The sequence below is a fragment of the Balaenoptera physalus genome, assembly GCF_965194825.1.
Source record: "Balaenoptera physalus genome assembly, chromosome: 14".
Lineage (NCBI taxonomy): Eukaryota > Metazoa > Chordata > Mammalia > Artiodactyla > Balaenopteridae > Balaenoptera > Balaenoptera physalus.
Genome location: NC_138893.1, coordinates 25072556 through 25095685, shown reverse-complemented (window position 1 = coordinate 25095685; position 23130 = coordinate 25072556). Strand labels below are relative to the sequence as shown.

Sequence of the window (23130 nt, the reverse complement as noted above, 5' to 3'; positions counted from 1 at the left end):
GTTGCCAGGGAGGCCCTTGGGCCAAGGAGAACAGGGCTGGTCACTTGGTTGGACCCAGTGTCCAGTTTACCTCAACGTGGTTTGTGAGACAACCTTCCCAAGGCCCATTCTTGGGGCCGCCAAAGCTGATGGACAGCGGGATGAAATTCCCCGGAGGGTTCCCGAGGGGCAGATCACAGACTGTCCACTTCTTAGTAACCCCGGCTCTCGGTCCAGGCCGGTGGTCCCTCAGCAGGACTGTGCCAGGGTGGGTGGCACGGCTAGGGCGGGCGGATGGGGGTCGACTTCCGAGAATCTGGTCCAGGGATTCTGCCCTGGGGTTCTGGTCAACCCGCTGGGGCTCCTGGGAGGGGCGTTTGTTTCGGCCCTTCCAGACCTGCGCCCCCCCAGCCGTGGTCACGTGACCACGACCCCTGCTCCGGGCCACCCGCGTGGATGGAGCCCGCAGCACTGGGACCCGGGGCCACCCCAGCTCCGCGCGGACTCCTCCGCAGGAGCTCCGTGTCGGCAGGTTCTCAGCAGGCGTGCAGTGCTCATTTATGCCATTTATAGTAGCTCGAGAAGATGTTATCGCAGCTTGAGAACGGAAATTAAAATATGTATCCTTCAGGTGCAGATCTACTGTACTTACAGTTTTACTGTTTCTCAGCAGGGGGCTCCATTAATCTTGTAACAGTGAAATTCCTAAGGAAATTAATTCCCTCCAGTTGGGGTTATTCTCAACCGGCCTTTGGAGGCGGAGTGATTGGCATTTAGGAGTCTCTCTTAAAAGAAAGGAAGCATTGGCCATTTTCCTTGAGTAACAACACTTCTTAATGCCATGCTTTACCCATTAAAAACCCTGTGTGTCTCTCAGCTCCTCGAGGGAGTGTTTACAAAAACCTAGCCAGGTGGGAATTCAATTCCAAGTCCTCCCCTATAACGACCAGGTGTTTTTCTCCACCTGGGTTATCAGTGCCCACCTAGTACTCAGCACTGTGCCCTGTTGGGGAGTAACACTGGGGCCCAGGAGGGAATGATGCGTCACCAAACGTGGGATGGCTAAAATATTTCCTCACACATTCAGGAGCGGTGAAATGTTAGCTGTCATTAAAAATAATTACACCTCAACCACACAAACACATCCCTTTTGAACTGGGGTCCATTCACAGACACAGGGTGCAGCACCTTTGCTGCCAGGAAGGCCCCCTGCGGCCCTCTCTGAAGCTTGTGCTCTGCCAGGCCAGGACTTCAGCCGCCAGGACCCAGAGCCTCAGCTTCCCGGTCCCCATGGTCCCAGCCCCTGAAGTGCCACACAGCCTTCTCAGCAAAACCTAATTGTCCCATCCTTTTCAGGGCTGTGCTGCTTGGAGAGCCGTTCCTGGTTCCTGACCAAGTGGGCCGGGGAGCCCGGAGAGGCCCCTGCCCAGAGGCCACGAAGTGTCACTGGGCTCCCTAGGGGGAGCCCTCTGCCCCAAGAGGGTATAGGATGTAGCTAAATGATGCTTACATATGGGTCAGCAGAATGTCAGTGTCTGGGATTAACCCACACTGGGGACAAAGGCCAGAATCAGCCCCAGCATCTTGCTTTCCTGTGGTTTTGAGTCTTCATGCACTAAGTTCTATATGATAATGATGAGTTTTTCCCTCTGTGCCTGAACACGCTCGGGGAAACAGAGGACTGGGCTCTCCAGAGTGTGAGCAGCATGCGGGATGGGGTGCGGTGGGGGGCAGGAGGAGAGCTCGGGGTGGTACAGGGAAGGCCATGGAATGAGTCCCGGCACTGCCCCTTCCCTGCTGTGGCTTTGGGCAATTTCCTTAGCTATAAAGTGGGGCCGGTGTAACTGAGCAGGACCCTATGGGGCCTTCCCAGGACAGAACTGCACCCCGCCCCCCATGTCCTCTGCCTGACTCTTGTCTGCAGAAAAACTTTAGCCTCCTAGGCCTTGCCTGAGTTCCAAAGAATAAATTTAATCAGAGAAGTGAGAAAATGCAGAGAGAAAGGAAAATGGTCAAGCAAGACAAAATAATAGTTTAAACAAAGTCCAGGGCCTTTAGTTCCTCCTCAAGGGCTATAGATAATATTCTGAGCCATGTCCTTGGAGCTGTTTTGCAGATACCGAAGCCCCTACCAGGTGGAAGAAGTTAACTGCATGCTGCCCACAAGCACGCAGACCCCAGACCAGCTGGAACCAGAAGGTTGATGATGTTGACTCTCAATGACCTCACCACCAAGCAATCAGAAGTATGTCCACGAGCTGATCACGCACCCCACAACCCTCCTCCCTTACCCTGTCTTTAAAAACCTTTTCCTGAAAGCCTTTGGGGAGTTTGGGCCTTTTAAGCACTAGCTGCCTGGACTCCTTGCTTGGCTCCTGCGATAAATGCTGCACTTTTCTTCACCACAACCTGGGGTCAGTAGATTGGCTTTACTGTGGGTGGGTGAGAGGACCCAAGCTTGGTTTGGTAACACAGGCAGTGATGTCTTTGCATCATGATCTGGAAGCAGCAAGGACTTTGGAAAGCTGAAAAGCACTATATAGCTGTGTACACCCTTATCTACCTGTAACTCAGATGTGACAGCCCCCCAAAATGTGGCTTGCGCTCAGGGCTGAGTGGAATGGTCTTTGTTGCGAAATCAGAGCATTTTAAAGCTGAGAGATTCACTTGCTGAACGTAAGGCCTGTTGATATCAATAGTGATAACAGCAAAAAGGGCAGGAGGCAGAATTGGAAAGGTTTTTAGGGAGTTTTCCCAACTTTTTTTTTAAGGTAGGGAGCATGCTCTCTAGCTGGTATATCCTGCTTTCAGCAAATTCCATTTAAAGAAGGAAAAATCAGGATTTTTAAGTTACATTAGATGGGTGATTCTTGCATTTTTTGAAAAAGATTCACTATCGCACATTTCCCTAGTGCATTACAATTTCATTATTTTAAAATTACAAAGCCCATCCATGTTCTATGAAAAAAATGCAAGTGAAATGTTTTTAGTATTGATGTGTAAGTTTCCTTCAAATTAGAGATATAATTCTTGTACAACATTTGTTGCAGATGTGTTTCCAAACATACTAACATTTCAATGAATGACTCCAAAGAAGTTTAAAAAACAAAAAAAGAAAAAGAAAAAAATGCAGGTGACACTAGGAAGCATATAATGTAAATAAAAGGTGTAGGTCCTCCCTTTAAAACTTCCCTATTTTCACTCTCTGGGCACAAGTTCTCCTAACACTTTGGAGAACATCCTTCTGAAGATCTTTTGCTATGCTACATTTAGCTATACGGAGTTATGTGTTTTATTTACATATAATTCTGTTTAAAAATGGTCATCAGAGCATACATCTTGTTTTGCAACATGCTGTTTTCTCCCCTCCTGGTGCATTTTTTCATAGTAATCTCTAGATTTTATTTACTATTTTTAAAAAAAACTAACCTTTTTATTTTAAAATGATTGTAGGGTCACATGCAGTCATAAGAAATAACACAGAGAGATTCTGCCTATGCTTTTCCCCAAGATAGCATCTTGAAGCACTGTAGTACAATATCACAACTAGGATGATGATATTCATACAATCTGTCCATCTTCTTCCATTTCTCCAGTTTTACTTATACTCTTTGTGTGTATTTTGTGCTATGCAATTTTGATCACGTTTAGGTTTGTGTACCTACCACCAAAGTCAGGATACAAAGCCGTTCTTCACCACTCTCTTATTGCATTTTAGATAATGGAATTTACCATCTTCAGGAACAACCACTTCTCAGGATGAGGCACATATGTAACTAAAGACCACTTTCAATCACTGGAGCAGAGCTGCCCAAGAGAAAATACAAAGTGAGCCACAAATGAAAGTCACCTATGTAATTTAAAAATTTCTAGTAACCACATTTAAAAGGTAGAAAGAGGTAAATTTAATTTTAATAATATATTTCACAAAACCCAGTATATCAGAAGTAGTATTTCAACATGCAATCAATGTAAAGATTATCAATGAAATATATTACATAATTTTTTTTTTTTTTTTGGTAATAAGTCTTTGAAACTCCACAAGCCCACTTCTCCACCAGCTGCAGGTAGAGAGCATGTACTGAGCACCTCCTGCCACGTTCTTGGCTCTAACTTAGGCACTGGGACAGAGACACAGTTCCCGTCCTTGATGAGAACCGGGGCTGGTGGAGACCACAGGTGCAGTTCTAGCCCGGGGAGATGTGCACGTGGTAGGAGGCGCACAGGTGCCCTGGCACCCACGGGAGCATCCATGGGGCCTGCCCTCGAACTCGGTACAGAGCCCGAGGACCCCAGGAGGAGCCTCACGTGTCTGGGTGGAAGCGATGGCGTTAGTAAGATGGCAGCTCCGGGAGTGGCTCTTTGGCGAGCAGGCGGGGTGCAGTTTGGGGAGAACCAAGAAGACTCCCCCGGCCCCAGGGCAGATGGATGCCGGGCTCCGGAGGCAGGGGAGGGCACTTGGCTGGCGGCTGAGGTTTCCCTGGTGATTGAGGATACTAGGACCATGGATAGTTTTACCCAGGCTGGAGAGTGCGTGGGAGTTATGGGATGGGGAGGTGGAAAGGTGGTGAGCGGACACTACCTGGGGCGTCAACATTAGGAGATGCCAAGGGGAGCCAGGGAAGACCCGAGGTTAGAGGAGCGTGGGGCCTGCGGGCCTGAGTGAGAGGGTCCTGGGGCTGGGCCCGTGGTGCCGGAGGCGGCCCACCTGCCCAGGCCGTGTTGCTCGGAGGTCACAGTGGGTGATGGGTCTGCGCCCTGGCTGCGTCCAGGGATGGCCCCACCGGGGGGGTAGGTGGCGGGCCACGCGGGGCCGCGGGTTCGGGCTCTTCAGGACCGAGTTCGAAGCTCCTTGTCAGTGTTGAGGTTCGGAGAGGGCGCAACCTCCCTTTCCCTAACCTCCCATTCCATCCCCACCTTTATGTAATTTCCTTTTAGCTTAAAATTTCACTTTGTTAAATATACACTCACATCACACACGCACACACCATTCTCCCAGCTGCCATAGGAGTTGCAAGGAACGTACGGCGCCCCGACATCCAGGAGCCCCGGAAGCCAGGATTCCTGACAGTCCGGAGCCCCGGGGGTCAGGAGCCTGGGGCTCTCACTTGGCCCACCGGTAAGCCCGAGACTCCCGCGTTTCACCGGCTCCGGGCTTCCGCGGGGGCCTGGGGGGCGGGCGCGGGGGGCGGGGCTTCCGCGCGGGCCGGAGGCGGGGCGGGGCTTCCGTGTGTAGCCGCCCGAGCCCCTCCCCCATCGCCCGCCCGCGCTCGATTGCTCTCGTCTGGCGGCGGCAGCATGGCGGCGGGGGCGGTTGAGGCGGCGGCTGCCGTTGTGGAGGTCGGCTCAGCCGGGCAGTTTGAGGAGCTGCTGCGCCTCACAGCCAAGTGAGCGGGGCGGCGGGCGGCGGGGGTGAGGGGACGCGGCGGGGGCCGGCCGCGCGGGCTGCCCGGCTCCCTCGCACCCGGCCCGGCCTGGGCGGAGCCGCCGGCGCGGCCCGGACCCCGAGGCCAGGTCCCCGCCCCGGAAGGGGAGCGGGGTACAGTGCAGACCCCCGGCCCCGGTCCGCCGGGCGCCCCGAGGCCCGGGTCCCGCCCTGCCGCCCGGCCCGGCCTCCCGGGGCGCGGCGACGCGGGGACTCAGCCGCGGGTCGGGGGTGGGCGCGGAGACCCCGGCCCCCGCCCGCTTCATCACGGGCGGGCGGCGGAGGAAGGCCTAGCTGGGTCGGCGGTCCTGCCTCCATTCCGAGGGGCGTTTAAGGGTGTTGGTGATGGGGCAGAGCGCACTGTGTGGCGCTGTCCGGGCCGAGGACGGGGGTCTCCTGTTTCCTGGACGGGCTCAGCCGCGGCCCGCTCTGGCTTGGCCCACGTGCCTCTCGCCCTTGGGACGGCGTCCGAAGGAGACCCACCGGGATGCAGAGGCCGGACCTGGGGGAACACATGGAAACCCCGAGCTTGCGAGTCGGCGCCGGCGGGCGGGCACGGGCCCTCCGCAGCCGTCTCGCGGCTTCCTCTGGCCGAGCGCTCGGGGGCTGGGCGGTGTCTCGGGGCATGGCCGGTGGGGGCTGCGGAGCGCCAGCCGATTGCCTGGGAGCCAGCCCCAGAGCCGCTGCGCACGTTTCATAACCAGGCCTCAGGAGTGTCCTCTGCGGTGAGAGGGGTAGGACAGTGCCCACCCGGGGGTGTGGGAGCGGACACGCGTGCTGCCTGGCCGGCGGGAGCACTCGCGGCCCCTTCGCGCCCGGGCTCTTCTGCGGGCGGCGGCGCGGCTGCGCGGGCTCGCAGGCAGTGGAAGCGTATCGGCGCGAGTGCAGGAGCGGATCGCGGTTGGAAGCGGGTAGTGAGTACGCTGGCGAGCGGCTGAGCTGCGGAGCGCGGGTGCGATGGGAGAGTTGCCGTCTGGCTTCGCCGCCGTGCTTAAGTTAAAAGGTGTTCGCCAGAGCCGCTCTTGCGGCGTTTCCGGTCTTGCTGGGAAACTGACAGAAACGGGCGAGTGGGGCGGAGCGGGGGGGGGCGCGAAGAGAATGACGTGGACTCATTGATGAAAGGTGATTCATCCAGCGCTCCCCCCATCTTCCGGCGGCCCACTTGTGGAGTGCCCCAGAGGCGGCGTCTTGAGGAGCAGGGCGCGTGTGGACCTGCCCTTCCTAAGTGTTCAGTTCACGGTCACCTGGAGGACTATTTTGCTTTTGTGTGTTTCACATTTTTGATTTTCTGTATCGTTTTTTAAAGAAAAAAGTCATTAAGACATCACAGTTGGAAAAAGTTTAAATGTTAATTCTTGCCACGGGCCCGTACTTGAAATGATCCGGAAACCAATATACCTTTTTCGTGGTGATAAGTTTAAATGGGCACGTGGGAAGGAAGTGATGCTTGGCATCTGCGGAAGGAACAAATCTCTGCTACTTTTGGTGAAAGTGGCAGCATTTCAGAATATTAAATAGTGCTTGTTAATGTAGTTACTTAACGTCTACTTTACAAATCATCACTTCTCAATTTTAAAATTTCATGTGAATTGAAAACTTTTTGCTTAAGTCAAATAATCAGACGTTTATATGTTACTGAAACCTCAGTTGGTCTATACAGTGGGAATATTAATACCCATTTACAGAGTAATTAAGGTTTTTGCCCATTTGTAAAATATTTAACAGAGTCGAATACTATATGATCTTAATAAATGGTAGCTGGTGTTGCCTGCAGAGGCATAACTATAAGAGCAGAACACCTGTAATAAGAGAGAAACAACCATTTATCGATCAGTAATTATCTTACTGATAAAGAACCAAGGTTCATTACATTGTTTAACATCACAGTAGTTAGGATTTGAATCTCGTCTTTCTCTAAAGGTTTTCCTTAAACAATGCACCCTGCATATTGGGCTGTCCATGAAGGTGGAGAGAATACTTGCATATAATCCAAGAGAGGGTGACAGCGTTTATGTTTGTTTCAGGTTTATGTCCTTATGATACTAGGCATCATGTACCTAATTGGAAAGGAAGTTAAGCATCTAAATATGAGAATATCGTGGATAATGTAAAATAACAACATTAATATCATTCTTTAATGTTTTCAAAGTGCTTGTATATTTTTGTTTGATCTTCCCAACCTCCCAGGGTGTTATTGCTATTTTACAGATGTGGAAGTTAAGTTAAATTACTCTTCCGAGCCACATTAGTAGTAACGGAATTTAAGTTGTGTATGTGTACTTTTTTCTTTTCTTTTTTACATACGTTGGCACATACTGTTAAAAAGTTTGGTAACCTATTTTAATTTTTAAAAAATGTACTCATTGTGAGCATTTTCCCATGTCATTAAACATTCTTTGACATACGATTTTTAATGGCTTTATGATACTTTATTGTATGACCATTAAGAAAACTATCTTGTTGAACAATAGATTTTACAGTTATTTGCTATGTAAAATACTGGGAAAATATTCATATACGTACATCTTTGTCTCTTTAATGACTTCTGTAGGATAGATACTTGAAAGTGTGTAAGTATCTTGAAATTTCAGAAAGGTTCCAATTTAATTTTTACAGGTAGGATATGAAAGTGCCATCTCACTTTATCCTTTTTGTCATTGAATATTATGATTTTAAAAATCTCTTTTTCAGTTTGGTAAAAAGTGGTATCTAACTTTTAAAAGATTGAGGTATTAACTTATATACTGTAGTAAAATGCATAGATCTTAATTGCTGGGTGTGATGAATTTTGACATTTGTATTAACACGAGTAACCATCATTCAGGACAAGAATGTAGAGCCCCAGAATGCTCTTTAGGCTCTTTCCAGTAATCCCGCACCAGTGATCTGCTTTCTGTCACCGTAGATGAGTTGTGCCTCTTCTTGGACTTTATGTAAATGGAGTCGCAGAACTCCTGGTCTTTCATGTCTGGGTTGTTGTGCTCAGTGTGTTTTTGGGATTCATCCATGCTGCCGTGTATCTGTAGTTGGTTCCTTTTTTATTGCTGAGTGGTATTCCGTTGTGTTAATATACAGCAGTTTCTCCAGTTTGTGGACATTGGGTTACTTGCAGGTTTCGGCTGTTATGCACCAGGCTGCTGTGAACATTCCTGTGCAGTCGTTTCGTGGGCCTGTCTTCCTTCCCACCATCCCTTAGGCCCCAGAGGCCCCCCGCCACGCTGTGCAGAAGCTCTGTGAGAGGAGGCTGGAGTAGGCCAAGGCTCACGCGGGAGGCTTTGCGGGGCCAGGTAGCTCACTTCTGCCCCGCATCCCACTGGCCACAGCTCAGTTCCAGGGCCCCAGCCCGGGACACAAGGGAGACTGAGAGGTGTAGTCTAGCTGCATGCCCGAGAGGAAGAGGCAGCAGGGATTGGTGAAATACTTCCTCCATAGTCTCTGCCTACCTACCCACACGCTGAAGCTCCTGCCTTCTGCCGCTGCACTTGGAACCCATGGAGTAGGGGCCCTGCCATGTGTCCTTTCCCACCTTAGGCGGCTCTGCCTTTAGAGCCTCCTGCTTTACTCTTGTGTGTCCCTGGGCAGCCCTCCCGTCTTCCTCGGTCCTGCCTGTGACCCCTGTCCTCCATTTTCCTTTGTATCAGCACATGACCTTGCTTCCTACCTGGAAAACAGGACTTCCAGAAGCATCTTCCAGAGCTCTTCTTCGACTTGCCCCTCCCCCGACACCTACACATTTACTTGTAGCTTCACCCATTCTTTTTTTTTTTTTAATTATTAGCACCTTTAATTATTTATTTATTTATTTATTTATTTTGGCTGTGTTGGGTCTTCGTTTCTGTGCAAGGGCTTTCTCTAGTTGCGCCAAGCGGGGGCCACTCTTCATCGCGGTGCGCGGGCCTCTCACTATCGCGGCCTCTCTTGTTGCAGAGCACAGGCTCCAGACGCGCAGGCTCAGTAGTTGTGGCTCATGGGCCCAGTTGCTCCGCGGCATGTGGGATCTTCCCAGACCAGGGCTCGAACCCGTGTCCCCTGCATTGGCAGGCGGATTCTCAACCACTGCGCCACCAGGGAAGCCCTCACCCATTCTTGATTCCTTTGCTCCTGACCCGGAGGAGATTGTCCCTCTTCTCAAGGCGAATTCTTCCCTGCTCTCAATTTCCCTCTCCTGCCACCTTTGAGACCTTGAATCCTTAGCTGTCTCTCGTGTCTTCAGCCTCTCCCTCCCCATTTGCACTGTCCCCTCACAAAATAAACGATGAAAATTTTCTTGTATTGAAAACAGCCCGTTCCTTGCTCCTGTCCTGGTCCTTCCTCTGTCTCTGTTTGCAGCCCGGTCTCTTACAGAGTAGGTTTCTAGCCGTCTCTGCGTCCTCGTCCTCAGTCCGGTGGTCCACACGCTGCTTCTGTCATCCGCTGGACTGAACTCTCACTGTTGCTGCTTGCCCTTCCTACTGCATTTGATGATTGTCTCTCCTTCCTTCTTGACTTCTGGGAGACCCTTGAATCTTGCTGTGTGCCTCTTAGGTCCCTTCTCTGGTCTACCACCAGGGCTCCTTTACTGCCATCTGTCCTAACTTAGTTTTTTTTTTTAATTATTTATTTATTTATTTATTTATTTATGGCTGTGTTGGGTCTTCGTTTCTGTGCGAGGACTTTCTCTAGTTGCGGCGAGTGGGGGCCACTCTTCATTGCGGTGCGCGGGCCTCTCGCTATCGCGGCCTCTCTTGTTGCGGAGCACAGGCTCCAGACGCGCAGGCTCAGTAGTTGTGGCTCACGGGCCCAGTTGCTCCGTGGCATGTGGGATCCTCCCAAACCAGGGCTCGAACCCTTGTCCCCTGCATTAGCAGGCAGAATCTCAACCACTGCGCCACCAGGGAAGCCCCTAACTTAGTTTTGATGAGCCCCAGAGGCTCTGCCCTCGGCCTCCTCTTTATCCTCCTGCGTGGATGAGCATGGCGCCGGCGCTGTTTCTTGATTCCCAGATGTGCAGATCAGGCATGGACTTCTTTCCTGAGCTCCAGACTGTCACAGCCCACTAGACTTCCTTTCCTCTCAGGTTGGCAGCTTCTGTACTGTGATTCGTGGCTAGTGCTACCACTAGCCATCAGTCACTAAGCCAGAAACTTGGAGGTACTGAAATTTAGACTGTGCTCCAGTGCCACCAAATCCTGCCCCCCGCTCTCTCAAGTCCCCAGTGCCTCCCTCAGCTTCTGGCCCCCAGTACTGCATGGTAAGCTCCTCCTTCTCTCCATACTTAGCTCACATGAGCTAAGTATCCTATTCCTTTCCTTGCCCAAGGTTAGTTGTCCTTGTTTCCTTTCTCCGTGTAACATATTTTTCAATGTGTTTTCTTCCTGGGTTTTCAGACTTTTTTGTAGTCAAGGGGGATTATATTTGAATTTGGAATTCTGTAAAACTGAAGGGTTTTTCAGTTGGGTATGAGGATAGACTTAAATATATCTTTGCCAAGATAATTTTATAAGAAAATAGTTGATAGATATATACTGAGATTCCTGAGAATTTCACTGACAATTTATTAATCGCTATTCTGTCTGTTCATACTGTCAATTTTTAGAAAATCTTCTGTAGCATAATAAAAAAAAGTATGTGAAAAGCAGCTCCCTTTTTTTTCCCTTTGTTTTGTGCTTATATACCTTCATTTGCAACATTTTATTTCTATTCCTATGGTCACTTCATCACAGTACCATGTCTAAAAAGTAAATACTAACATGAATAGTAGTAACGCATATACAGTCATTTTTCACAAACGTTGTGCCTTGACTACAGAAACCTAGTTTCCATCTTTCTTTCCTAAGGGTCTCAAAATAGAGTTAATTTACGTGGCTAGTAGTTGAGGTGGATGAATATTCAGAACCACTTCATGTGAGCTGAGTATTGACTCAAGAAATATCATTAACTTGAAAATTCATCCGAAAGATTCTCAGGACCTTGCGAGTTGTTATATTTCTGTCTGTGTTTAATATAACAAGCTTCTAGCAGTACAAAAACAATTCAGGCGGTCCTTGTACAGGTTTCTTTGCTAATAGATTCGATCTGCATCAGTATTCGCTTATTTCTAAAGCTGCTGTATGTTTAAAGCCTGCGTTTTATGGATTTACAGGTCCCTCCTTGTAGTCCATTTCTGGGCACCGTGGGCCCCACAGTGCGCTCAGATGAACGGCGTGATGGCAGAGCTAGCCGGGGAGCACCCCCAGGTCTCATTTGCGAAGGTACCGTGTTTTCAGTGTCACGTCTTCCAAGAGTTTAATTCTGGTTTGTGGGTTACCTGCATTTTGCTAACATATAAGGAGGACCGGTGCGGGATTCCTCATGTTCATAGCTGGTGTTGGGATCACAGTAGATTATTCTTAAACATCTTAAAATGGTTTTGCATTTTTCAAGTACCGAGTGGTGTAAAACTCACCGCACTTTCCCTGACACATGCTTGGTTGGGAGGACAGGATGGCAGTCGGGGGAGTGTCTACGTGGGCAAAAAGCAGATGAAATCATTCATTGTGGGGAATTGTGGTTTTAATATAGTAAAGATAGTAACAAGACTTACTTCATTGAAAAGCTAGGTGTGACATGGAAAGTGATTCAAGAAAGGGTGTATGAAGGCCACTGTAGGGACCGGGAGAGTAGGAAGAGGTTGCTCTCGGGGCCGGGGAGGTGCAGACCTGCAGGAGAAACTGAGTTCTTCTGACCTGCCAGGAAGCAGAGGAAAAGGAAGCCAGTCTCTCCCTTGCTGCCTTTTTTTTTTTACCCCGTTGTGCATGCTCTGCGTTCCTAGTATCTTTCTTGGGTAGGTAGTACTAGGAAAGTGAGAGTTGTGACTGGATTAGCTCACTTGGTTGAAGCACATTTAACGTTATCAATCAGGACTTAGTACTCATTTAGGCAGCAGGGCCAAAACAGGAGCTGAATATCTTAGAAATGAAATTTGGGGAAGGGAGAAAGCTGAATCCTTAGTATTTAAAAAAGCAGACAGGAAACCAAAGCTTTATTTTTATTTTTATTTTTATTCTTTTAAAATAAATTTATTTATTTTTGGCTGCATTGGGTCTTTGCTGCTGCGTGCAGGCTTTTCTCTAGTTGGGGCAAGCCGCGGCTTCTCTTCGTTGCGGTGCGCGGGCTTCTCATTGCGGTGGCTTCTCTTGTTGCAAAGCACGGGCTCTAGGCATGTGGGCTTCAGTAGTTGTGGCACGCGGGGCTCAGTAGTTGTGGCTCGCGGGCTCTAGAGCGCAGGCTCAGTAGTTGTGGCGCACGGGCTTAGTTGCTCCGTGGCATGTGGGATCTTCCCGGACCAGGGCTCGAACCCATGTCCCCTGCATTGGCAGGCGGATTCTTAACCACTGCGCCACCAGGGAAGCCCAAAGCCTTATTTTTTTAAAACCAGGGTTTGTGAGTTCAGAGGATATGTTGGCAAGTATACCTGTATATGGGGTTAAAAGTGACATCAACTGTATTGCTTGTATGCCGCTTTTTATGTAAACTGAAGACCCAGAATTCTGACATACTAATCCATTTGTATAGTGAGTGATATAATTTTCAGACAGTTTCTATATAAATAAGTGTGCTTTGAATAGGTATTGCACTTAGATGGTTCAGAAATCAAAACAGTATAAAAAGATGCACATTGAGAAGGTCCGCCCCACTCCTTCCCCTGTCAGCCCTGTTGTCCCGTAAGCAGCTGCTTGTATTAATTGTGCATGAATCCTTCCAGTGTTCTTTATGCAGATAGAGCAAGTATGACTATAATGGTTAGCTTTTTAAAATTTAAGGACTGAATTAAAATTCCAATGAAATGTGGAATGAAACCTTAGACTGTAACCCTAAAATGTCCAATATAAATAATGGAAGGGAACATTAAAACTGCATGTTTGGTCAGTTATAAAAGATAATGATTACAAGTGAAATGAATGATTAAACATTCAATCATAAGATTAATCAAGATGATGGTAATTGTTGTAAGTCTGCTTTTATGTGTATAATGTTACTGGTTTAAGTAGCACATTGTTCTTAGCTGCCATTTGAATGATTTATTTAAAGTGACTATAGAATTACTTCTCACATCGGTATCAAACTTGGCAGTGAGACTTTAAGTTGTTCAAGTGCTTAAGTGTCTCAGCAAGCCAAGGGTTGGGAAGCCCTTATCTGTTGGGGATACCTGAACCCAGCTGCACCTGCCATTCACGGAGAGGGTGACAGGGCTAGGTGGGTAGTTTGCCCAGGTCGTTACTTTCTGCAAATTCACTCTGTGGCATAGTTTTTCTTACTTAGACATCCTCAGAGGTAAAGATCATTTGCATGGAATTTGGAAGGTAGGTACTTTTAAAGGCCACAGTGCTGAACAATAGTCAGCCCAGGAGAGGTAAAATATTTGAGAGATCTCTTGGCATTTCCCAGTAAGAGAGGCATGTGGTTCATTTCAAAACAGCTTTCTCAGTGAGAGCTTTGTGAAGCTTCGAGGGTATAGAACTGATGTTCTTCTACCCTCTGTTTCTTTTGATTTCTTGGTCTTTTTTTTTTTTAAATGACTGCCATCATTCGGCATTTTTGACTTGACGTACAAGAGGTTAGTTCGTTCTATGACTTAGGTTTACAGAATCATTATATAGATGGTTTTAAACACTTATGTTTTTAATAGTTTGATTGTAAAGGTTTGTGATCATCAACAATTCCTTATTTTGTAGAAGATAGTAAAATAATACCGGAGAAAAGCTAGCATACATTTTTGGTCCCAGTAGTTTGTGCTCATTGGAATAGGTTGCCGAAAGGCAAGATTTTCACATATATTGCATCTGAATCCCCTCCCTTCCTGGACTGATGATATGGTAATAAAGTACCTGTGCTCCTTCCTGGTGCCATGCTTAGGCCACGTGCTGGTTGCACTCACCTGCATCGGCTGCCATATCCAGTCAGGTCCTGGGGCTGTGTCCCACCCTGATGTTCTCACACCTCCAGGGGCATGGAGGAGATCCATGAGTTATTTCTGTCGCTCGAAGTCTCACAGAAACCTTCGTTTGTTCAGAATAAAATTAACCAGCTAATTAAAATATCAAGTGCCTTTGCTTTTCAAATTATGTAAAGTCAGTTTGTTAGCACTTTAAAATGGGAATACATGTTTATCATTAAATCAAATTGTTTGGTAGATAGACTATTTCAAGATAGTTTCTGGTAGGGGGGGTGGGAAGGAGGAAGAATAGTATTGGGTCATGAAATTGGGTACCACTAGTCATATTCATGGTCCAAATCAAATCCATCTTTTAATAGGAGTGGCAATTTATTTTAAAAATTTTGTAGTTGATTTTATTTATTTTTTAAGTAAAGATTGTGTGTATTTAAGGTGTACAACATGATGATTTAAATCAAATCCATTTTGTGTGAAGTCTTTCTTGTGTACCTCCGTGGCTTCCCCCCCCCCCCCCCCCCTTTTCCTCTCTCTCTGAACTTAGTCTGTGCCATTGTTTGGACTGTTAGTCGGGGAATATCTTGTATCTTCATGTGCTCTGTCGTTTCGTTCCCGTTTTGTTGGCTTCTTGACTAGAAGAATACTTGAGGTAGGGACCTTTACCTTACCATGTTTTGTTGTTGTTTGTTCGTTTTTGTTTTTGTTTTAAATTGCTTTCCTTTGTGCAGGTGGGAGCAGAGAATATTGATCAGTTTATTTGGCATCTTAGAGAGCATGTGTAGGATTCCATTGTTTAGGAACTCTAAGATGTCTCTCAGATAATTCTAGTAGAATTGTTAAATCTTAACAATATCCTAGTTTTAATCGATGCTGTCTTGGTAATAAAAAAATACCACAATTAACATAGTTTATTAGCTGTTTCTGGGCTAAGTTTGGCAAAGTCTTAAAAAAAAAGTTATCAGAAATGTTAATTTAAATACTATTTTGAAATTTATATTTGACTATATGACAAATAAAGAATTTGATTTTGAAAATTTTTGCTTTTGTATCTTGTCACAGGGCAGAAAGAAGCCCTGTAGGAGGTATAACAGAATGTCCTGGAATGTCAGGTGGTTTTGTTTGTTTGCTTGTTTTATTGAAATATAGCTGATTTATACTGGAATGTCGAATTTCATCATTCTGGCCTTAACCTTGGAGGCTCATTGCCACCACTGGCAAGTAGTCATTCCCATTTTGGCTTAGGAATAGTGACCACTGTCAGTTCAATATTCTGTTCAAAATTTATTTCTTGAATACTTAATTATACGCCACACACAGTATGCTAGTTACTGGGAATGTGGAACAGTAAAGGTACAGACAGTAAATGGGTAACACATAGTACCAAGGTAATTTCAGGTGGTAGTAAGTTCAGGAAAAGAAATGAATAGGCAGGCTATGAAAGATGGGGGGACTTGGGTGGGTGGGGTGCTTTATTTAGGTTGGGCTGAAAAGGTGTATCTAATAAGTGAGAGTTAAAAAATGAGAAGGTGGCAGTCATAGGAAGAGCTGGGAGAGAGCTTTTAGGTAGAGGCTTGGCAAGTGCAGACTTTAGAGGATCAGCACTTGGCCAGTGGGGCTGGAGGGTAGTGAAGGAGGAGAGGCTCTGACATGAAGTTGCAGAGGTAGGCAAGGGCCGAGTGGCCTTGTGGGCAGTGGTCAAGTTTTGGTTTTATTCCAAGTGCAGTGGAAGTGACATAGTCTGATTCCTAAGTCGATTACTGTGGCTGCCATGTGGAGAATGGTGTGAAGGGGGTAAGGGTGCAGACTAGAAGCAGGTATACTAGTTAGGAGGCTGTTTCACTGGGCCAGGTGAGAGATGCCTTGGACACTAGTGGGGAGAATGTTGAAATAATGTCGTGGTCTGAGTCGGCTTATATTTTGGAGGGGGGGCACCCAGGAGACCTGCTGATGGATTGGATGTCAGGGGTGAAGGAAATAAGATGAGTCAAGATTGTCTCCTTTTTGATTCGAGGAAGTAGATGGCTTAAATGAGATAGGGATGCCCTGGGGAGCAACAGGTTTAGTGGGAGATATCCAGTAGGGATCTGAGTGCAGATGTCGAGTGTGTGGCTTGGAGGTGAGAGGAGCGGTCTGGCCTGGAGAGAACTTGGGTGGCAGTACCATACTGGTGCTCCTTAGAGCCCGGGGGTCGTATGAGACCGCTCTAGGAAAATGAGTGTAGGTAAGAGGAGCAGACTCGGGACCAAGTCCTGGGATGTGCAGCCATGCAGTGGTCGGCCAGGGGTGAAGGAAGAAGCCAGAGGCTCAGTCTGAGAGTTGGAGGAAAAGAAACCACAGAAAGCCAAGGGAAGGATATCAGAGAAAGTGGGTGTGGTCATCCTTACTGAATGATACTGAAAGGTCAGTAAAATGAAGAAAAAAGGCGTAACCATTGGATCCGGTGAAGTGGCAGCAGGGCCTCGGAGAGTGGAGTGAGACTCTGGAGCCAGACTGCTCCACCGCCCAGCAGTGTCGTACTCTCGACCCTGTTACCTAGCCGCTTTAAGTTCCGGTTTCTTCCGAAAGACAGCACCTATTGTGACGATTAAGTGAACTCAGTGCCTGAACGTACTTAGAACGGTGTTAGCCGTTATCATCACGATGGTCAGTGGTGACCCTGGTAAATTGAAGGAGATGATGCAGAATTCCCTTCCTCTGGACTCATCTTGCTTTAGTAACACCTCCCTGCCCTCCTCCCCCTTCTCCACAGACACAAAGCACGCTGCGTGGGGAGGGTCCAAGTTTGAGATTCACGGTATAGGAAGCACGTGGTTCCCCCAGAGGCCTTCCGGCTGGGAATCCATTCTGGAAATATTCGTGTCTGTTTTGTCCTGAAGTCATGTATAAGTCCTGTCTTTGAAATTTGATTATTTCTTGTTTGATTGTTGTAGTAGAAAAGTTAACCATAGTATAGTGAAAAAAGCACAGGCTTTGTAGTCAAACAAACATGGGTTTGTTTCTCAGCCCTGCTGCTTATTAACTGTGTCTGGAGTGACCTCTTTACCTGTCCCCCTGTGAAGCTGAGATGATTACATGCCCCATACTTCCCGGGCTGTGACAGGTCTAGGTGCTCTCATGTAAAGGCATGTCGTGGTTTATGGCACAGAGCAGGCCTCCAAGGAAGGTATTAGCTCTTATTGGCCATCTTTGGTCTCTCTGGAATGCAGAAGAAAATTAAAATTAAAAATTTTTAGTATTTATATATTTATCTTCTACTTCCATTGTTATTAACGGTTATGTTGTTTTACATCCAACGGAAATATTTCCGAATAGTTTTAGTGTTGTGAAGGTTTCGGACTTCAGGTGCCCTTGATATTCTGGGGAACGGCTTTGCCTTTAATGGAGCTCCTGGCCCGGGCTCAGGAGGATTTGCCTGTCACTGTTGCCTTTGTCTTATTAAGCTCTCGTCTTCTGGGAGCTCATTTAAGGGAGGCACGTGTAGCAATCCTCCTGGCTTCAGCAGGAATTTCAAGAGCATCATTTGCTTCCCAGCAGAGTTGTCAGTAAGGGACCCTACTGGAAACCAGCGGGAATATGAGAAGAGATCAAGTTTCAAAAGCATGTAGGAATTTGATTTTATGAGTCAGGACGCTGCTTGTTTTGTTCTGGTTTAAAACTCTGTTATCTTGTTTCTGCTTAGTGTTGCCTGGTTTTTGACTTGTATTACTTTTCTGTTAGAATCCAGGAGTGCCAGCGAGGGGGGGCGGTCTTCACTGAGCCTGGCCCAGTCAGTGCCCAGTGTGTGGCGGGCACTCACCAGATGCTAGCCGGAAGACAGATAGTGACGCGCTGCCTTTGTCATCACCTTTGGGCTCTTCTTCGGTCTGAGTGTGGAACTGTATGAAGGAATATGGCACAGAAGTTTCTTAGACTTCAGAAAGAGTCTCTTCTAAATAGCTGTCTCCGAATGCTTTATCTTCTCTTTGTTCTTTTTTCAGTTTTATTGGACAGTTGACATCGACTTTAAAATGTATATAATTTTTCACATTGGAGAATGCAAATAATTTACGATTGTTTCAAAAGGGCGTTGTAAAGAAATGAGCATTAAGGTGGTAAAAGAGCACCCAAGGGCGTATGGGCTGGAGACACGCGCCAAAGACAGACGGCTGCTTCCCGCTTTGTCACTGCCGCCCATTTGATGGGCTAGGGCTCCAGACAAAAATAGTGTCTCCAGCCCGGTGAGGGTCTTTCACTCCTGGAAGAATGCAGTGTATATAGTTTAAACTCTTTAACAGTAGAATTTATCAATAAATTTTATTTCCTACAGGTGTAGTGTGAATTTAGATTTTTATTGGTTTTCAGAGTTTATATTACATTGACAGTCCTGTGAGGGAAAGATACAATGTATCTCAGTTTTTCTCAAAGTATGCAGTTTAGAAAGTCCACTGTAAAAAGCTTGAGGTAATTGTGTTCTAATTTTTTAGAAAGGATGTTACTAAATAATGTTTAAGTTTACGTATCAGATACCACATCAGATCTTGTTGAAGGGCTTCAAGGAAATTATCGAATAGAATGTGGTCATCTTATTTAAAATGCATTTAAATGTATGAATAGACCCAGAAGCAAGTAACCTAGCAAGATGTCTGCCTTGGGTCCAGCAGCCTTGCAGGAGTTAAAAGTGAAATTTATCAGACATCAATAGTTTATTGAAGAAATACTCCTTTTTGCTTCATAATTTGCAGAAGGCTGCAACTGTCAGTCATGATGTACTGCCTCTTGAAATTAGTCAATAGAGCAAACAGCAAGAATTGCTGTGGGCAGAAAATAAGCACTGTAATCATGACATAACTGGGGTCAGTGATTTATGGATTTCAATATAGTCGTAGCTGCATATGATTGAAAATTTACTAGGTCACTAGTGCACCAAAAATTTTATTCACAGCCTCCAGGCATCTTTTGAAATGTGCAACAAAATAAAAACCTCTGAACCTGTTTTGATATCGCAGACTCAGTGGATGACATGCCAGCCCAGTGAGTCTCATTTAAATGTAAATGTGTCATAAACTTTTGTACCATACGCTTTAAAAAACATCAACTACTTGAAGGGATAATGCATGTGAAACTGATTTACATATTGAAGTAGTAAAAAAGGATCTTTTTATAATCACGCTTAAATTCTTTTATTTTAAAGTTGGAAGCTGAAGCTGTTCCTGAAGTATCTGAAAAATATGAAATTAGTTCTGTTCCCACCTTTCTGTTTTTCAAGGTAAGGATAAAGATGGCAGAAGAGATCGTCTATGTGCAGTGGGCCACGGGGCTATCTGTGTTGGTTCCTTTGCCCTCTCCCCTGCTCCCTGAACATGAGGCATTTGCTTGCTCCTGGTTTTGCCCTTTCTTCTTGTAGTCTCATCGTTTGCTTGCCCTTAGGGGTCCTGGAAAAGGGGCATGGACTGTGGAGGTCCAGCCACCAGGATTGGAGAAAATTCCAGATACGTGGTTGTAAACCCAGAATGTTCCCTGAGTTGGGTCAGAAGTTGGTTGTTTGGGGCTTGTGCCTGGACGTAATGAAACATCTGGCTGGTTCTGGTTTGATTAATGACTCCTTTAGGAAGTGGGTGCACATCAGTGCTTCAGGGTACCCCTGGGTGTTAGCATAGTCCCCCAAGTACCTCATTTATACTTAAGAGTAGATTTGATCCCAGCGAGGGTGGGGAGATCCTTTCTGACCTGGTTTGAGAAGTAGTGCCGCTTTCCTAGTATGTTCCCAAAAAGGAAAAAAGAAAACAATTATTTATTTCTAAAATTGAGATGCATAGCAGGTGATCTGTAATCAGATTTTTAAAAAACTTTTCCAGTGATAATGTTGACCTCTTTAAAAACTGGCTAGAACTATGGATTTGTGCTCGTTGTAATTTTAGAGCCTAAAATATAGAGATGGTGAAGAAATGCACACACACTCTAAATGACTCTTTTAACTTTAGAACTCTCAGAAAATGGACCGATTAGATGGTGCCCACGCCCCAGAGCTGACTAAAAAGGTTCAGCGACATGCGTCTAGCGGCTCCTTCCCACCCAGTGGTAATGAGCGCCCGAAGGAAGACCTCACCCTTCGCCTGAAGAAGTTAACTCACGCTGCCCCCTGCATGTTGTTCATGAAGGGGACGCCTCAGGAGCCGCGCTGTGGTAAGGGGCTGCCCTGAGGATACTCACCGGGAGGGGCGCAGCTGAGGCGACGCGCTCTGTGCAGCCTGCGCCGTACATCTGATACTTGTGTTCAGACACCCTTAGAAGAGCGGGAAACGTTATAACTCCCAGGGGATTCTATAATTAGGTGTGAGAGCTCGTTTGCGGTGTAGACTCGGAGAATGTTGGAACCAAAAGGCATCTTGGAGATCATCTGATTCAAAACCTTTGTTGTCTACTGCCTAAGTCCCAGTGAAGGTGACTCGCTCGGGTCGCTGGGTAGCAGAGTTGGGATTAGGTTCCGGCTGCCAGACTGCTGTCTGCATTAATGGGCTTTTGGGTTGTTCAGTTAATTCTGCTCTTAACACTTACCTCTCTTTCTTGGCAGCCTCCTTTTATTCACATAGTCCAGATTCAGCAGTTTGAAAATGTACAGAATTGCAGTAGTGTTCCTATGTCTACCCGGTGTACTTCTGCCTTCCCTGTTGTCTCTCAGCGTCTGATGACTGTATTATTCACCCATTGATGTCAATTCTAATTTGTAGCTGCTCATAGTTTAAAGATTCCCAATTCTGTGGCTTAGAGTCACTCTTATTGTCTTACCACAGGTATGCTTGGAATTTTGTCCTTGAGCAAGTCTCAGAGTTATTTGGCCCCTCTGGTATTGGGGTTACGTTGTTTTCTTTTTACTGTGCCTTGTACAACATTATTATGCTGCATAAGGGAGCATTTAATGCCTTTTGGTGATGCGTGTTTGTTTCAACTGCACAGGAGGGATTTATTAAGATAGGTGGCAGGAAAGTTGAGTGTGTTATTGATATGATTACTGCATGTCCAGTGTGACTTTATAATATAGCCAAGCTTCCAATATAAAGTTAATTGTAAATTCTTCCCTGTATAGTTAGCGAATTACATATTAAAGTATGAAACAGTCTAGTTTTAAACGTAAAGTTTCATGATGAATTTCTATCTTAGGAAGGTAAAGAAATGGTTCCTTTTTCTCTCAGTTATGCTTGAAAATTTTCCTTGCCAGTATTTCCATGTCAGATGCCTGATGTTTGTGTATTGAAAGGCTACCTTAGTCTATACTAGAGTTAACCAAAGATAGCAACAGATAGTCTCTGTGTTTTGGTTGTTTGTTTTTAATGGATGTTGCAACTGGTTCACTTTCTCCCATCAGGCATGAAAATCATTTCTGGTACTTTATGTGGTGACCTAATAACAGGGACTTAAATCAGTCCAGTGGATTTTTTTTTAATACCTTCATTGAAGCCTGAAGTGCTGTAGAACTGGTTGTAAGATGTGGAGGAACCGGTGGGACAGGTTATACACAGGAAACCTACAGTAAAACCAGTAGAATATTATTTCCTTTGGGAATGAACAGTAGTGTTCTCTTAATCGTTTCTGAATAATAACCTAATGAAATTGGCAGGTGGTAAAAACTGAAGCTTAGGGAAGGTATTCTGAGGCAGCAGGGGGAAAGGTGATAGGTACACTGGAAAGCCTCGCAGACTAGATGTCACGACTGGTGAGCTGCAGTCCTAACTGCCCCTATGCCTGCCACCTGCCTTGATAACTTGAGGTACAAATCAGTTACCTTCCATGTGACTTCACTTCTTCCTTGGTGGTGTTGGGGGTTGGAGCCAGTCTTGGAGAGCCTTTTCAATTCAGATGTTGTATGATGACTCAAATAAATTAGAATTATACTTAGAAATAATCATTTTTCTGCTTACCTTTTACTTCATTAGACTGGATTTATGATGTATTTCTAGCCATTTTTATGTTAACCGTCTGAGTGGCATTTGGAAGACTGTACAAATAACGAGGTAGAATAAAAAAGAAACTTTGAAACATTTCAGAGCAATAGGAAAAACTCTGTATTATAGACATTTAGATAAATACTTGGGGAGTTAAAAAAAGATTTTTTAGATACATATTATAAACAGAGTTTCATTCCGTACAAGTACTTATTTTATTGTTTATAATTTTTATAACTACACTTTAATAGGCTTTTCTGTTTCCCAGTATTTTGGTTTCTGTTACATCATGTCTTTCTATCACATATAGTAAATAGATTATTTTAGAGTTTTGGTATTCTTTGAAAAAACATCTACTTAAGGATTAATTGGGAGTCTTTTATTGTGACTGTGCCCTGCTGCTTCCTTCACTGATGCTGCTCTGATTCTGTTTGTCCTTTTCTGTGTGCACTGCTACACAAACTGTCTTTATCTTCAAACTGTTCTCTTACAGGAATGTACACGACTTTCACCCTCTTCCTTTCTGAGCCTGTTTAGTGGACAATTGTTTTTGCTTTTCTGGTGGTATGTTAGAGATGAGGCGTAGGCAGAGCCTCCTTTATAAAAGAATGGCCATCAGTGCTCATGAGCTCAAGTGGCTGGTATTTCCATATTTTGCACAGAATTCACTTTGAAAGCACTACCGTCAGTAACACGCATTACTCCCTTTGGACACCCTTTGTGGAGTAGAGCTACACTTGATTTTTCATTAGCGGGCCCCTACCTTGCTTTCAGTTAATCAGAAAAACATGAATGAATAACATTTAAATTTTGCATCAAGGAGACCTTGAAAGCCATTTCAGGGTCTGCCCTGGAATCTACTTGGACTCAGCCCAGCCCCTGCACGTTGCACATCT

The 23130-nt window shown here is 46.0% G+C and overlaps 1 protein-coding gene across 3 annotated transcripts in view; it reads left to right on the top strand.

Moving 5' to 3' along the window:
- The first annotated feature begins 5208 nt into the window (after positions 1–5208).
- GLRX3 (glutaredoxin 3) overlaps positions 5209–23130 on the top strand; it is a 31186-nt gene continuing 13264 nt past the window's right edge. Inside the window, exons 1-4 of one of the 3 annotated variants that reach the window (XM_082423222.1) lie at positions 5209–5366; positions 11526–11634; positions 19486–19560; positions 20276–20477. In XM_082423222.1, the coding sequence (XP_082279348.1) occupies positions 5278–5366; positions 11526–11634; positions 19486–19560; positions 20276–20477 (475 nt within the window). In that variant the 5' untranslated portion in view covers positions 5209–5277. Of the gene's footprint in view, positions 5367–11525; positions 11635–17101; positions 17198–19485; positions 19561–20275; positions 20478–23130 lie in introns of those variants that run through there. The other 2 variants (XM_082423223.1, XM_082423224.1) reach the window with 2 other exon arrangements.